The 14,805-nt window shown below is 36.3% G+C and overlaps 1 protein-coding gene across 7 annotated transcripts in view; it reads left to right on the forward strand.

Annotated features, from left to right (window-relative positions):
* Window positions 1-14,805, forward strand: part of LOC112454176 (zwei Ig domain protein zig-8) — a 267,122-nt gene that overhangs the window by 141,663 nt on the left and 110,654 nt on the right. For 6 of the 7 annotated variants that reach the window (XM_025015419.1, XM_025015418.1, XM_025015415.1 and 3 more), the window contains one exon: window positions 733-830. In XM_025015419.1, the coding sequence (XP_024871187.1) occupies window positions 755-830 (76 nt within the window). In that variant the 5' untranslated portion in view covers window positions 733-754. Of the gene's footprint in view, window positions 1-23; window positions 119-732; window positions 831-14,805 lie in introns of those variants that run through there. The other variant, XM_025015414.1, reaches the window with a different exon arrangement.

Raw genomic sequence — 14,805 nt, forward strand, 5'->3', positions numbered from 1 at the left:
AAACACCATGCGATATTTTTCGTGCATCGCAACTTTCAATGAGCTATAAAGGCGAATATATCCCGCGTATACGCGTTGTTGAAATCTGTCCGCACATTCCGGGCGAAATATTACATCGGTACTTTTAATTTAGCGCTTTATTTGTATTTGTTTCTCAGAACAGTTAAATTGCGTTGTTTGTTTTTCTTGCAAACCTCAATATTGTAAGTCACTCAATATCAAATGTCGTTTTTTCTCAAATTTTAGTTTTGCTAATATTCATTGATTTTATAATATTAAATAAAACAGCGAAAGAGAGAGACAGAAAGAGATTGAGTTACATTACAAATGATATTATATTACTGATTATTGTAACTGGAAAAGAATAACGGTTTCAAGTTTCAACAAAAAGCTTTTTATCATAAATACAAAATATATTCTATGACAAAAATTCGGTGAATTCGACGAGCGTGTCAATGCTTTGCCAGGCAAAATTTATTCACAGGTTAGACTACGCCATACAGTATACGTTTCCATATGCACATCAGTAGAGACATGAAAATCTTATTTTCTCCGTCGAGTTTCTCCGTGTTATTCACGTTGACGGCTTTTTGGTGCATAATAAACGAAGTTCTCTTCGTGCGAACAAAGTTTCTCGTTCCGGATGCGTCACACGCGCACCTGTATGGCAAAAGTGGGCATAGAATGTCGTTAGTCGAAGGCTGCAGTATTAATCGGATGTTTCTTTTCCAGGAGGACTTGGAACCTCGCGAGGATGCGGGACCGGCTCTCGTGGTACATGGTCTTCTTGATTCTGCCAACAATCCTCTTGGCCAGGTCGCTCGATAAAGGTAAGCAAAGAATAAGAGTCTCTTTTCTTCTTCTTGAAATAAGAATGTACTTCGCAACACGCTTCTCTTATTTGAAACGTAACAAAATAATTGGAAATTGATTATATAAAAACAAACATTATATTATTCATTTATTTATTTATTAAATGTTTGCAAATGAAACAAATTACCATTGACACACCTTAACGCGTTCAATGTTTTTTATTTAATTATTTAAATTATGTACGAAGATAACAATCACATAAAATATTTTCCATATCATTAAGTTACGTCAAAATGAGGTTCGGGCGTAAGATATACTGAATAGAATTATGAGTTAGTTTCATCATCGCTATTGACGGCATCATTAATTTCTTTGTCATGCAAGAAAGATGAGAAATACCAATAATAATGAACACGTACAATGGGTTAGATAAGATGGGAGATATATTTCGTCACGTGAGCGGCATAATAATGCACGGAGACACGGAGCTTGATAAATTCCTAGGTGCGTTGTATCGTCAAAAAATGCTAGAAGATGGCCCTTTCTGTGTATTGAACGGGGCATTATAATGGACTCGACAGCGGTTCATAAAGGGAGCCTTTCAAATTTTCTGGAATTATGGAATGCCGCTTATATCGGGTGAAGTGAATAAAGCTTTCACTTTCGATTGGCACGGAAGTCCGCGAGAATGCCTTTTCTGTGGGGGAGCATCAATAATGCTGCCCTACCGATTACAACACAATTACAATAATTTTGTAATCAATTTTTGCGTTTTTTTTCAAATGCTTTTACGCATTTATATATCGTGGAAAATTGGAAAAAGTCAGTAGAAGGTATTTCTTTCTCTCTTCGCGCGAGCGCAGTGATGCTCTTAACGTAAAAGCTCTTTAACGTTAATCGCAGGTAAAATTTGAATGAGGCGCTCGAAAAGTTAACGCTTGAATTTACATTTCGTGGTACAGGTCGCATTAGGGCGCATTACGTTCATAAAGTATTAATCCCATCTAAGAGAAGCGATATCGCGAGCAATCTTCTAATAATTACTTCCTTATAGCAATTATGCCGAGGTAGAGTGCAAATTATGCATATTATTTCATATCGCGTTTTGATGCATTACCGCCTAAGATCGAAAGGCCTATTTTTTCAGCCTTTGATATCGATCGTTTGGCGTGCATATAATTATTCTAATTTAACGTATTCCATCGACATTCATAGCGCAATAAATGTATTTATGTCCGCGTTACAGTTAAAGCGAACTTGTATTCATGTTACTAAAGAAGAAAGTCGAACAAGAAAAAAGATGACGATACATGTATAATGTATTGTATATGTATTTATAATAGTTTTGATTCATTTTTTTATCAATTACGATACATGAGACTAATCAATATTTGTATATCAAGAGATATAAAAACCTTTATTAATCACAATTTAATATAAAAACTTATTATATATCATTTAATTTTCTAGTAACTTTTATTAGTTAGTAGCCAGTACAAAAATTTTTATATTTAGATTTAGGTTTGATACATGAATCAAATTGGTTTAGACTTTTTATAAATATTATCTACATATAATCTCTGCAAGTTGCATTAGCAAGGCGTGCGTTAAATATTTTTCTATGAAGTCACTTGGCTTACTTATCCTCATATACGCTAATAATAAGACGCACTGAATAAATAACGCTAGGTAGATAATTCTTTACGCGTGATGAATGTGCCGACACTCAAAGGAAAGCCGGTAGAAAAGTAAGAAAGCCCGGGTAAAGATGTGCCGGCATGCATGCACCATAATGTCGTGGATAATCCCGGAAAACGCTTGCAGATACACAGGGTGAAATAGAAAACGCGCAGCTAAAAATTTTATTCTCTCCCGTTTACTTCTCCAGGAAAAATAACTTGTCGCGCGGTGGCGGTGGTATATACGCGGATATATATATTCGTCTTGAGAGAAATCCTTTTTAGCGCGCGAAACCGTCTTGCTGGTTTACCTGTTTGCGCATATGCCCGTATGCACATCAAACATCGAATTTCCAAGCGAAACGGAGAAGCAAAAATACGAAAGCGAAAATGTCACGTTAAAAAAAGGTTAAAGCGAAAATAAGTCACAGACTAGCGCTCCCTTGAAATGTTAAATATTCATAGTTTATCTTATTCTAAGCTTTTGGAGAAACTGGGACACTACTTTGGAAAAAGTAACGTACAAAGTTAGTTTGAATGAATTGTACTTATCGCCTTTAAAATAAATCCGACCTATATATAACGATATAGTCATATCCGCAAATGACATTGGAAATTTTGTTAGTCGATAAAACTTTTTTTAAATAAAAATATGGAACAAAGGAGAGAACATCGATGTGCATGCGTGTCAAAGCTTTTGACAGACACCTGTTATACGTAAACGTGACGAAAGTGCTTCTAATTAAAATGCTCGGCATAGCTCGGTGAGTCTTCAAGTGCAACAAGAATCGCTCATTTATTCCGAACTCACGCGTGCATGCTCGTATACTGCACGTACGACCATCGTGCGAGTCATTAGCGGCAAAGAGAAAGAGTAAGTCTGGAAGCGCAAGAAAAAGCCCGACGGCGGAAATATGGAAATACGTGGAAGATGCGGTACGTGCGCAAAAATAGCGTCATACATTTTCCAGTCTACTGCTCGTTAAGGCATGGTGCGCGGTGTCTGAAGTGAGATTTTCATCAATGCGCCGCGTTCAAGCCACGTCAGAAAAGGAAAAGTGGATGCAGACTCGCTTGGTCAGCCGCTGGCGATGAGGGAAAGAAACATTGCAGGGATACGATTAAAAAAAAAAAAGAAAACGCACGCTACAGTAATACAAGCAAATACGTTCAAACAACGCGTAAAAAAACGCGGTCTTTCGGTTGGTTGAAGAGTGAGGAAAAAAGCGAAGCAACGAAAGATTCGTAAAAATGATGAAAGGGATATTTTTATGAAGAGTGGAAAACATACGTGGCTTTTGGATATTTATATCATAGATAGTGACAGCGCCATGCATGCCACATCGCTATAAAAGCAACACAGCGAAATAAATTTTGAGAGTACACATTTCTGGTTCTCTTACCTCTTTCTTTATTCAGACATTTCGCATACGAAAATGATTATTAATGTACATTATTATTACTTTCTCATGACATCCTCGCAAACAGAGAAAAGGGAAAATAAAAATGTACGATATTTTTTTAAAGCTCTTTTAGATTGTCGCGGCAGTACATACATCTACTTGTGCGCATTTTCTGCAACAAAGGAAAAAAAAGAACGGCGGAAGAAATTAACCTTACATTTGTAACGAATTATTAATCATTATGTATATTATGTTAAATTATCTGCGTGCAGGCAAAAATGCATTAAATTTCGTGGATATACAAGGAAAGAAAGAAATATGCGCCCAAGCACAGCACTGCAATTTTGAAAAGATCGCGTTATTTAAACAGCTACACTGTTAAATGTTAAAAGTGTACATATAAAATTTAAACCGATGTCTAGAGTTAAATTACGCTAATTAGAGTTAAAAACCGCTAATCGCAATCTGATCATAATTATTATTACGCATAGCGATCGAATGTAATGATTTATGTACGGTCAGAAAAAAAACGCTAAAGTAAGGACACATTCCATAATGCGTGACAATAATTACGTATATACATATGCATCCTAGTCGTGTTTGTAGTCATACGCATGTGTGTCGACATTCTTCACCAAAATCCATGAAATTGTTTCCATACCTTGCATGTAGGCATGCGTAATCGTCAACATGAAATGCTTGGTATGTGGATACAGTGGAAACTTGGAATTAGGAAAGGGTATACATCTTCGCTGTTTATTGGACTTTGCATATAATTTCTCTTTTCTTTTTTCATTAATAACAAAATAAGAATTTTTAATTTTAAGTACATTACTTACGAGTGAACGTGTCTTTCATTTTTCGCGCCTTCTATTCCGTCAAATAAATTTACGTGAAGAAAATTTTAATAAACTCGTATGAAATTGTTCGCATTTCATTTTCTTTTGCTAATGACAAATTAGATAATTATATAGTTGTTGAGATTTGTTGGTAAGAAAGAACTTAATAAGGTATTAGTAAAATATATAGTAATGGTTGGACTACATAAAAATCTCGAGGTTTTCTTTACATAGTCATTTATATCCGTCCTGAATCTAAAACCAAAAGTAATTTATATTTAACATCTTAATGCTATGCCGTGATATACACGGGAGGTCCAAGCCACATGAAATCGCATTTCGGAATCGTGCTAGAGAAAAAGTTACATCGGTCGGACACTCTGTTACGATCGTTTTTAATCGGGAACGCCCCTCTTTCGCGATGCAATTTTACTCACGACTACTCAACAACTCTATGAAGGTGTTGCGTTTTTTCAAAACAAGTATAAGAACTGGTAAGAAAAGAGAGAAAGAATAAGTAATGGTCGCGCGATAATCAGCAGCGCGGGGAACGTGTACGCGCTCATAGACTTGTAGACATGCAACTCCCTGCCGCAATAAAAAGGATTTTTCGTGCGTGCAGACCGCCGCCGCCGTCCACAGGCGAAAAGGAAGTATTATTCAGGCCTACGTGATGGCAGTTTAAAAGACACACGCGATAAGGGTAGCTTGGCTTCTTTGTATTGGCGATAACAAAAGAAGTGTATTTCTACCGCTGCGATGAAAGTCTTGTTTTCTAATGAGTGTTATATCATTTGAGGATTGTAATTTGTAAAAACGTATTACCGTATTTTACCGCGAAAATAAGAATGTAATTACATAGCGAAAACATCTTACTAATACCTATTGATGTTTTATTCTAATTTAAAGATTATATTATTGTTCAAAAATTACACTAATTTCTGAAAGATATTTATATTATAATATTATTCCATTAATATTAAATTTTAATATCAATAGAATAAAATTAATACAGTTTAATTATCATAATGTATTAAAATAAGTATATAATTGCTGATTTAATAATAATTATTATTTTTCGAGTCTGTTTGATATAACATACATATACTCGCAAGAGATATAACATACATATACTCGCAAGAGATATACTCAAGAATTTCGATGGAATTTTTAATAGAATTAATAAGGGAAAATTTTTTTTTAATAGGGTAAAACCAATAAAGGGGAAAGTATTTCCCATCTTGGAGTAGTACAGGCAAGAATTGTCTCTTGATAGCTTAATCGCGTGGAATCGGCATACCGCTTTAAAGAGCTTTCCCCGCTTTGAAATTGAAATCGCGCCAAGCGCATTTAGGTAGCTGCCCTGGAATCGTTACGCCGGCATCCATATTTAGGTATCGGAAATTCTATAAAAGGCGATGCGAGAAGTTAATTTGGGTCTATCTCACAATCGATATTTAATGTAAAAAGTAAACTTACATACGGCGAATCTCGAAATATCAGCTCATTACGTGAATAAACTCTCGTTTTACAACAGAATTTAAAAGGCATTCACAAGATTTAAAGTGGGAACTCTATTCGTTAAATTCAGAATATTATTAACAAGAATTATTGAGGGTGTAATTTTTTATTATGTATTTATAATTCTATTATGAAAAATGTTTAATATTATATAATATTCAATATATTTTTGCGTAACCTGCGAGTTATATAACTTTCAAATTATATGTAAAAAATAGCGGATCAGTACTGCTTATGTAAGATCTAATTAGTTCCCCGTGATATTTCACAAAGGCCTCTGCAATAACAAGGACTTCTTCTCGATACTCTTTATTCTGCCTTTCTCTCTCCCTTTTAAATCATAACATCAAAATTGAATTACAAAGTTTGCGAAAAGAATCCGATCTTTAAACATCGATAAGGCGTTTCTACGCAGGCTTCCTATCTAAACTGTATTTTTCTTCTACTTCCATAACTTCATGAATGAAACCAATGTTTCCTGAACAAAATTGTCATATAATTTCTCTGCCGTAAGTAATATTAATCCGCGCTGCACCCAAATCGTCTTTTCTTTTCGCAAAAGCGAAAATTCTTTCTTTAACAACGAGCAGTCCTTCCGCTCACTCGAGTTAACCGATTATTCCCACGAATGACAAATTACGTCACTTATCTATCTCATTATTCAGACGCGCTATTATCCCAAGTACAAAGTTTTAGTGCCTAAGAGGTTCTTATATCGTGGTCTGGTCGTCTGCTTGTGAAAACCCACCATCCTTTTCAACGGTGTATTGTCGACTCTTAAACGATCCCATCCGACGTGGACAACCGCCAGATAGTTTGGAGGTACAATTATCCCCGCAAAAATGTAACGAAAGTTATTGCATCGGTGCACTTGCTAAGAGTGTCCTCGAGGAGCATCATCGTTCTCTCTACTTTCCTGAAAACTGCAATCTCTATTTATCTGGTTCTAGACTTCTTAAAGTCTAGGTTATTTTCGTCTCTGGTTCTAAGATTCTCAGTTTCTTAAATGGTAAATTTCGTGAGTCTTGCCTGGCTCGTAGAAAAGACCTTTTAGGTCATAAATTACCTAGAAGTTTTCTAGATATCTCAGATTTCAATTTTTACTTAGATTTTAGATATCTTTAAATATTTATGTCTCTGAATCATACTTTTTCTATAAACGTGTAAGACGCTTTTTAATGATCGTTATTTGAAAATCACCGGATGCTCGTACGTTTTATATCTTTACACATATAGAGCTTTTACCAATTTTATTATGTACATAGCAAAGAGTTTACATTTAGACTTTGAAATTAATTTTCAAGCGAGCTTATATGCAGATAGTCAAGTTTAAACATTGCAGGATTAGACGAGTTACCGAATTATTAGAGAGCTTTATCGTAGAAACAAGAGATTAAAGCTAGTGAGCTGAAACATAGCTTAATAGTCAATTGTTGTTTTAGAATAAAATATTACTTTTGATCTCAATTTTTCGCCGTATGCATTGCATATTCTCACGTGAGACATTTATTTTTACACTAATTGTAAGTATCTAATTTTTTTTTACATGCATAAAAAGATATTACAAGATTCATACCAAACAAATTAGTTTATTATACGTTAATATTTTCACATCGCTAATGATCATTAAAGTAATGCCATAATATATTTATAATATTTTTAGATCTCATAAGCTCGCTATAAATTTATTTAAGCTTCCATCTGTAACTATCGCGGACGTAATACTCTCGCACAAGAAATAATTCTTCAAAGATTATTAACGTATTTGATCTTTCAAAATTCGTGTATCTTTTTGTACATATAAATTCCCAAAACAAGTATTGATTATTTTAATCGGACACTATTGTAATCATCTTGTCGTTCGATGCGAAATGATTTCAGCGATCGAAACTGCATTTCCGTCTCGAAAGCGCGCGCGAGAGAGAATCGAGTTTGCCAAGTATAAGATGCATTTCCCGCAAATTATGAAAGCTTCCGCGTTATCGAGGACGCTGCCAGTTTTATCATGGCGAAAAAGTGAAAAACTGAATCCAAGCACTCTTTCGTCTCACAGTTTCTCCTCCGCGCGGTGCATTTGACCCGCCGTGAATAAACTGGGCTACCCATATCTTCTCTCTTTCGGCGACACACGTGCATACAACGCGCGTGTAATTTATGCGAAGCTGTCAAACCCGGAAATGACGTCTTATACGGTCGGTCCCCGTCCTACATCGTCAGGGTGAACAAGAGAGCAAAATGTTGCGCGAGAAAAGAAACGGCAGGTTGGTTAAAAAGTGTATAGCTCTCGAGGACATTCGCCCCGGTGAATGAGAAACATATCCTCCACTCCGTTTGGCTTAAACAAGTGTTCGCCGAACACTTGTGCCTTGTCATAAAAACAGTTGCAGTGTTAGGCGATCTGAAAACAAGATAAATTTAGTGCTTGAGTTTTCAACGGCGTTAACTAAAGTTGGAAAAATCGTATCTCCGCTCTCGCTTTTCGTAATCTCACTCATTCTCTGCCTCTGCAAAATTCTGCTGATAGATGTCTTCGTTATTACATGATTATATTACATAATTTGATTAACTTTTTCAAATGTTAATTTATAATTCAAAAACGTGTTACGTTTTCACAAAAAGTAATTATAACAACTTTCAACTTACAACTCTAGGTTCGGAAAATCGTAATATATTGACACACCTTCTCTCTCCCCCGATAATATCTGGAAATCGCAATTTACGCTTTCCTAAAGCGTGCGGCAAACGTTCGTAGAGTCTACAGTCCTTGTGTCAGAGTCCACAGTTCTACAGCGACATATTACAGTTTCTAATATAGCCACGGTTTTGGGTTTAGCTGTGTCCCACATCAACAAACTAATTCCGTTTCAACAGTAGACTGTGGGAGTCGAGATATTCCAACTATTAAAGCGGTGTGCAAACAGTGTACAATCAATATACGCACGACTAAAAAAGAAACGGTATTCGTGACAGTTCCAGAGTATCGCGGGTGTATATTTTTGTGACTTAAAATTTTCTGCGAAATCTTAACTTTCGAGTAATATCAATTTAAATTGTACGAAAGCTTCCGCTGCGTGAAATTTATCATGGAACATTTCATGCGGTTCCGCATAATTTCGGCAAAATTCTTCCCGTTGCTTACGATCTGAGAACTACTTGGCAATTTTACAAGAGACAGAGCGAGATCAACTTCAAATCGTTGAAAAAAAAATCTATACGTGAAAGGAAAGACAAGAATCTGTGACATTATATAGATCGCCGTATACCTCTATGCAAAGTGTCGGCAATCGTCGACGTGGTGTGCGCGGACACGAACGCGGCGCGATTGCACATAAAGCGAGATTCACGCGCGAGATGCATCCCCACGGGCAAGAATATTTTTCGAGTCCTTCGTGAGCGTTGGGATATCGGGCTACCTCCCATCCACCCCCTTCCCCCCGAGGGTGAACCGCCTTTCTCGCGTATGTACCAGCGAGATAAGCTCTCTTCTCGCTTTTCGCGCTGCCCTTGCCGGCCGACTACCCCTACGACGATGACGGCGCGAGGTAAGTAATGCAATATTATTGGAGATCGCAGGGCGATCTCTCGTGTTTTCCGTTGGCACATGCACGTACACATGGACACGCTGGATATATGACCGGATGGTTTGCATCTGTGATATGCAAACGAGGCAAATCTATTCCTACCCGTCTTTTTTCTTTTTTCGGTCAGGTGATATTGGAGAGCGGCGATACTGATAACGCCGTAGATCTTAAATTAAATCTTTCCCCATTAACCGTAGAGATCTTTCTTCTCGATAGATATTAAAACAATAAAATCAAACAATTATAGCAACAATATAAGTTTTTCGATTCTTCTTACAATTACAGTAAAATCTTTCCTTTTAACAAACGATCACCACCAGGAACTTGTTCCTGGATGTCTAAAATTTTTCTCAAATTGGTTTATATGCTCTTTTTTAAAGTTTGTTTTTTTTCCAACATAATCATCTTCTTTACTATATCAATTGCTTTTTGAAATTGACGGGAACGGAGCGACTATCGCACTTCTTCACTCTCGAGTACATATTTTCCAAATTTTAAAAGAATAAAAGCATCGGTATCATCCAAACTTTCAATATATGTTTATTTTTGTAAAAAAAAAACAATACATACCAAAAAACACGGTTTTCAAAGTTTTAGTTTTGATCAACGAAAACTGCAAGGCTTATGGGTCTTTCGTGCTCATCGCTGATTTCAATCGCTTTGAATATGAACAAGAGCCGACTAGCAAATATATTACCAAACTTCAAGTTTTGAAGTATTCCCATCACTAACTTTTTTCTCACAGAGGAGCCGCAAATTTATGCAGGTTTTCGAGAAATCTTTAATAATTGAAGTCGGTAGGTACCACCACGAAAAACCCATGAGTTTGTTTTGAAAGTGATGTATAAAGTTACAGGCACTTGAAATAGATAATAGAATAAAATCAAATGTAACGCCCAAAAATGAAATAATTAAGACCTCACGTATTTCAACTACAATTTACTTTGCGAAATCACTTTTTACCCAAGATTCCATTCTTTAATCTAATTTAGGCCATTTTAACTTATTATTAGACTGAATGATATATCTAAGAAATGGTACATAAAAAATATGTATCTAAAAAAAAAATTTCACAGATATCGCGATTTCGAGGATATCGCTTTTAAGATAAAGCTTCGCTATATATTATAACGGAATCTCTTTTTGCGAGATAGATTTAATTGCGGAACAACTATGCGTGTTTCTGGCAAGTGCGCTAAGAGGGAATTAATTGCACCGTGTATGGATTGCCAGGTAGAATTATCTGAGACTGTCGTATATCTAGATTACACGCATAGCCGTCGGCGATATATTTTCCATTGCGGTGTCCGTAATTACTATACAGGCAATGTATTTTACGTTAAGCGTGCACGTATTACGAAAATTTCCAGCTGATTAATTTGCGGCTGTACGCGCAAATTTTCGCAAATTTGTGCAAAACTAGCATAAATTATTAAAGACCTAAATTTTTTCGATTTTCGCAAAAATTATATTAAAAACCTAAATTTTTTTCGATCAGCCCCTCTTGTTACTTTATGATCATATTATGAAAATATTTCTTTATCATATCATAACAACCTAAGTCTCACATCCGAATTTATTTATTTATAATATAAACTTGAGTTTTAAAAATATAACAACCATTATCTTTTAAGAACTCTGATATTTTGTTCTAATATTTACAAAGAAAAGATTTTGTACGTACATGCATAAAAGAGATGAATTTAATCCGCGAGGAAATGTGCCACATAAATAGCGAGCATCGCATGATCACGGCGACGCGACGATGTAAAAGCGACTGTCGTAAGATTATAAGAAATATTGCAGCACGTTACAAAATATGTCCGTGATCGTGTTTGTCTCGTCGGTATTTACATTCGTCGACACGATGTCGTTGAACCACGCGACTGTCACGCATTTATGTGTGCGGCCGCCCTCATGCGTAGTACCGTACGAATACAATATATTGTCGCTGCTTGACACCTCTGTCGATTGGAAACGATACGAATATACGTTCTACGTGTTTGTTGGCCGCTTATCAGCAAGGGTGGTGGAGCACGACGCGAGGTTACAATCGTTACCTGTGCTAAGCTTTGACCACACGTACTTGATACAAATGCAATTTACTCTCTGTGTGTATATGTGTAGCCATACAGTTATTGACCTTGCAATAAATAGATAAGCTGATAATGCGTCTATTCTCCACTCTGAAAATTTCTGTAGTGTCTCTTTAGAAATCGATATTATTTAGTGACATCACGATCAATAGCCCCTTATCAAGCATTTATTTGTGATTTTCTTTAACTTAATTACTGATTCGAATTATTATTATCGTTACTATATCGGTTCACTGAGGTATGAAGAAAAATATATAAATAATTCTGATAAATGATCTCTCCTTTTATAGAAAGTTCGACAACTTTCACAAAACATAAAAGACAATAAACTCTATTAACGTCACAGGCAATATTGCAATTATTTTATCAAGTGGCAGCATTCTCTTGCGAGTTTCTTAATGAATAATACATTCGGCAAAGGGGAAAGACCTCTTCACGTTACTACATAGCACGTTATTTATCGGTGCGGTCAATAAGGAATGCATCCCTAGGAGTTTTCACTTCCTTCCTCGAGGACAGACTACAAATGCGAACGTTAGGTACTAATGCGTTTTCGGTACCAGGTAACTGAAAGGTGTTCCATTATCGTTAGTGTTGGCCAAAATTAATGACGCGTAGATTTAAATGATGTCCGACATTAAACGATTCGAGGATATTAGATTGCAATGTTTCCTTGAAAGTTATAGTAAAAAAAACTTATATCAATTCAGATATCTTTCTCTGAATGCAAAATATCAGTTAATGACAAGTATTAGAATGACACGGTTATTCGAAAAGTAATCACGCCAGACATCACGGCTCTAAATCGCGTTTTATGGATACCTACGGGTGACAACGCCGTAACTTTACTACCATAATCACGAGATACGGACGTCTATTCGCAATATAATCCTTGCGGCTGTAACCAATTATGGGAAGCGTAGCTTCGATGTTCGTCGGTTTACGTTCGATCATAAGCGATTCGTAATGGAAGTTGTAACTCCAAAGGTATAATAATGAAACGGATATAAAGCTTAGTACAGATAAAATAAACTTTTTGTTAGTGTAAGTGATTTTGTATTAACATAATGTATTTATTTTATTTGTTTTATTATTTAAGTAGCGCTATATATAGAGATATGCTATATAATAAAATTAACTTGATATAATATAAATAATAGTAAAAGATTATTTATATTACTCTATTATGGCATTTTCGTTACATTTATTCGCGAGATCCTTCGCAATATCTAACTATACTGTATCTGTTGCGACTGGAATTTATCGATTACTTATACATGTCTGTCGATCGACTTACAATGAACAGCGACGACGTTGTTGGTAAATAGGAGAGTAGGTTATATCCCGTTATCCAATTTCGTAACGCTATCAAGTGACAGAAGACACATGGCGTACTATGTCATTGACATTGCGTATGCAACGTGCCATGGGATTGTACAGTCAATTTAATTTGTTGTTGTAAAACACTATGTTGAGGACATTTTTATTCATCGCATCGATATTTTCATCAAAACAGCACGTCAGTGATAAATTGATATATATTTCGCACTCAAATAAAGCCAACCTCTCCGCTTGTTGTTAATTTAATTTATTCTGTCGATATCAATTTTTATGAACATAGCATTGTAAAAGTTAATTTTTGTAGAAAAAAAAGAATTTTACGAGTCCTCCTGATTATTATAAATATGTATACTATGTCACAAATATTTCTCTATGTCATGTACACTGCGGTACAACTATGTACGAATATCTCTACGTGTGGTAACTGCTTGTCAGCAAATTTGACAGTATTTGCCAAAATTGGACTCCGCCTGTGTACTAAAATGCTGACCAAGCTCGCTCTTGATTTTATCAATACGTATTTTCGAAGCTTCGATGCTTTTCTCGATCGAAACATCAATATCTCTGCATTGGCTTCGACGGTACAACAATTTCGGAAAACTTTAGTAGCTTTATTAGAATACTAATAAATTTTCATTTCCTCAAAGCTCTGTTAAATTGGTGTGGAAAGAAACTCCGAAAATTTTAAAGAATATTAGATTTATCTGACTTGTGTGTATATGTATGCGTCAAATTATAGTAATAGCTGCTGCACGTCAGTCTGCGAAGTAACGCGCTTTTTTGTGCTCGCGGGGTAAAGACATAATTGTTGCTATTACGTACACAACGGCCGTATAATTTAGATACGCGAATAATGTACCTTCCTGAGTTGGAAACGCCGCCGCTGCGACGGTCCGAGATCTTCCGTGAAAAAGCTCCGAGGAGAGCCGAGCCGCGAAAGAGACAGGGACGCCGCGCGCCGCGGTGATGCATTTTTGCAGAGACCACCCACGTGGAAAAAAGGCGGACGCTGGTAAGCCATGATAAGCGTTAATGGGCCACCGCCGGGCTTCATAAAAGTTATTAAATTCCTGTCAAAAGCTGTACTTTTACGGAAGCGGCCGTTAGAAGAGCGAGAACGGGAGCACACCTGGCACGATCGAGGGCGAGCATCGCCGTCCGCGGTCGACCGACAGCGTATTCGTAAATAGCTTTCGTGCTATCGACCAAACTTTAACTACCCGCGGACGTGGAAACGGCAAGTTCCGCAAAAGTTCGAGATGCGACGCGCTTTACCAGACTTTATCCTGCGTCTTGTCATAGCACGGCGACATGGTCTCTATAAATTCTGCATGTCACGAAAGATGTTATCTTATCACATGAGCTTTTACAGGGACACGTTTCCTGAATGTAGATTCCAATTTCGAAAGTTTAGCAGATAAAGACATGGAATTGTGGCATAAGGATTATTGACTTTAACAAGTCTCAAAATAAACGTATTTTATCGAGGAAATGTCCATAGGAAATTTATATATCTAATGTTGCACACACAC

The sequence above is a fragment of the Temnothorax curvispinosus genome, unplaced genomic scaffold, assembly GCF_003070985.1.
Source record: "Temnothorax curvispinosus isolate PA1 unplaced genomic scaffold, ASM307098v1 QBEX01004860.1, whole genome shotgun sequence".
NCBI lineage: Eukaryota > Metazoa > Arthropoda > Insecta > Hymenoptera > Formicidae > Temnothorax > Temnothorax curvispinosus.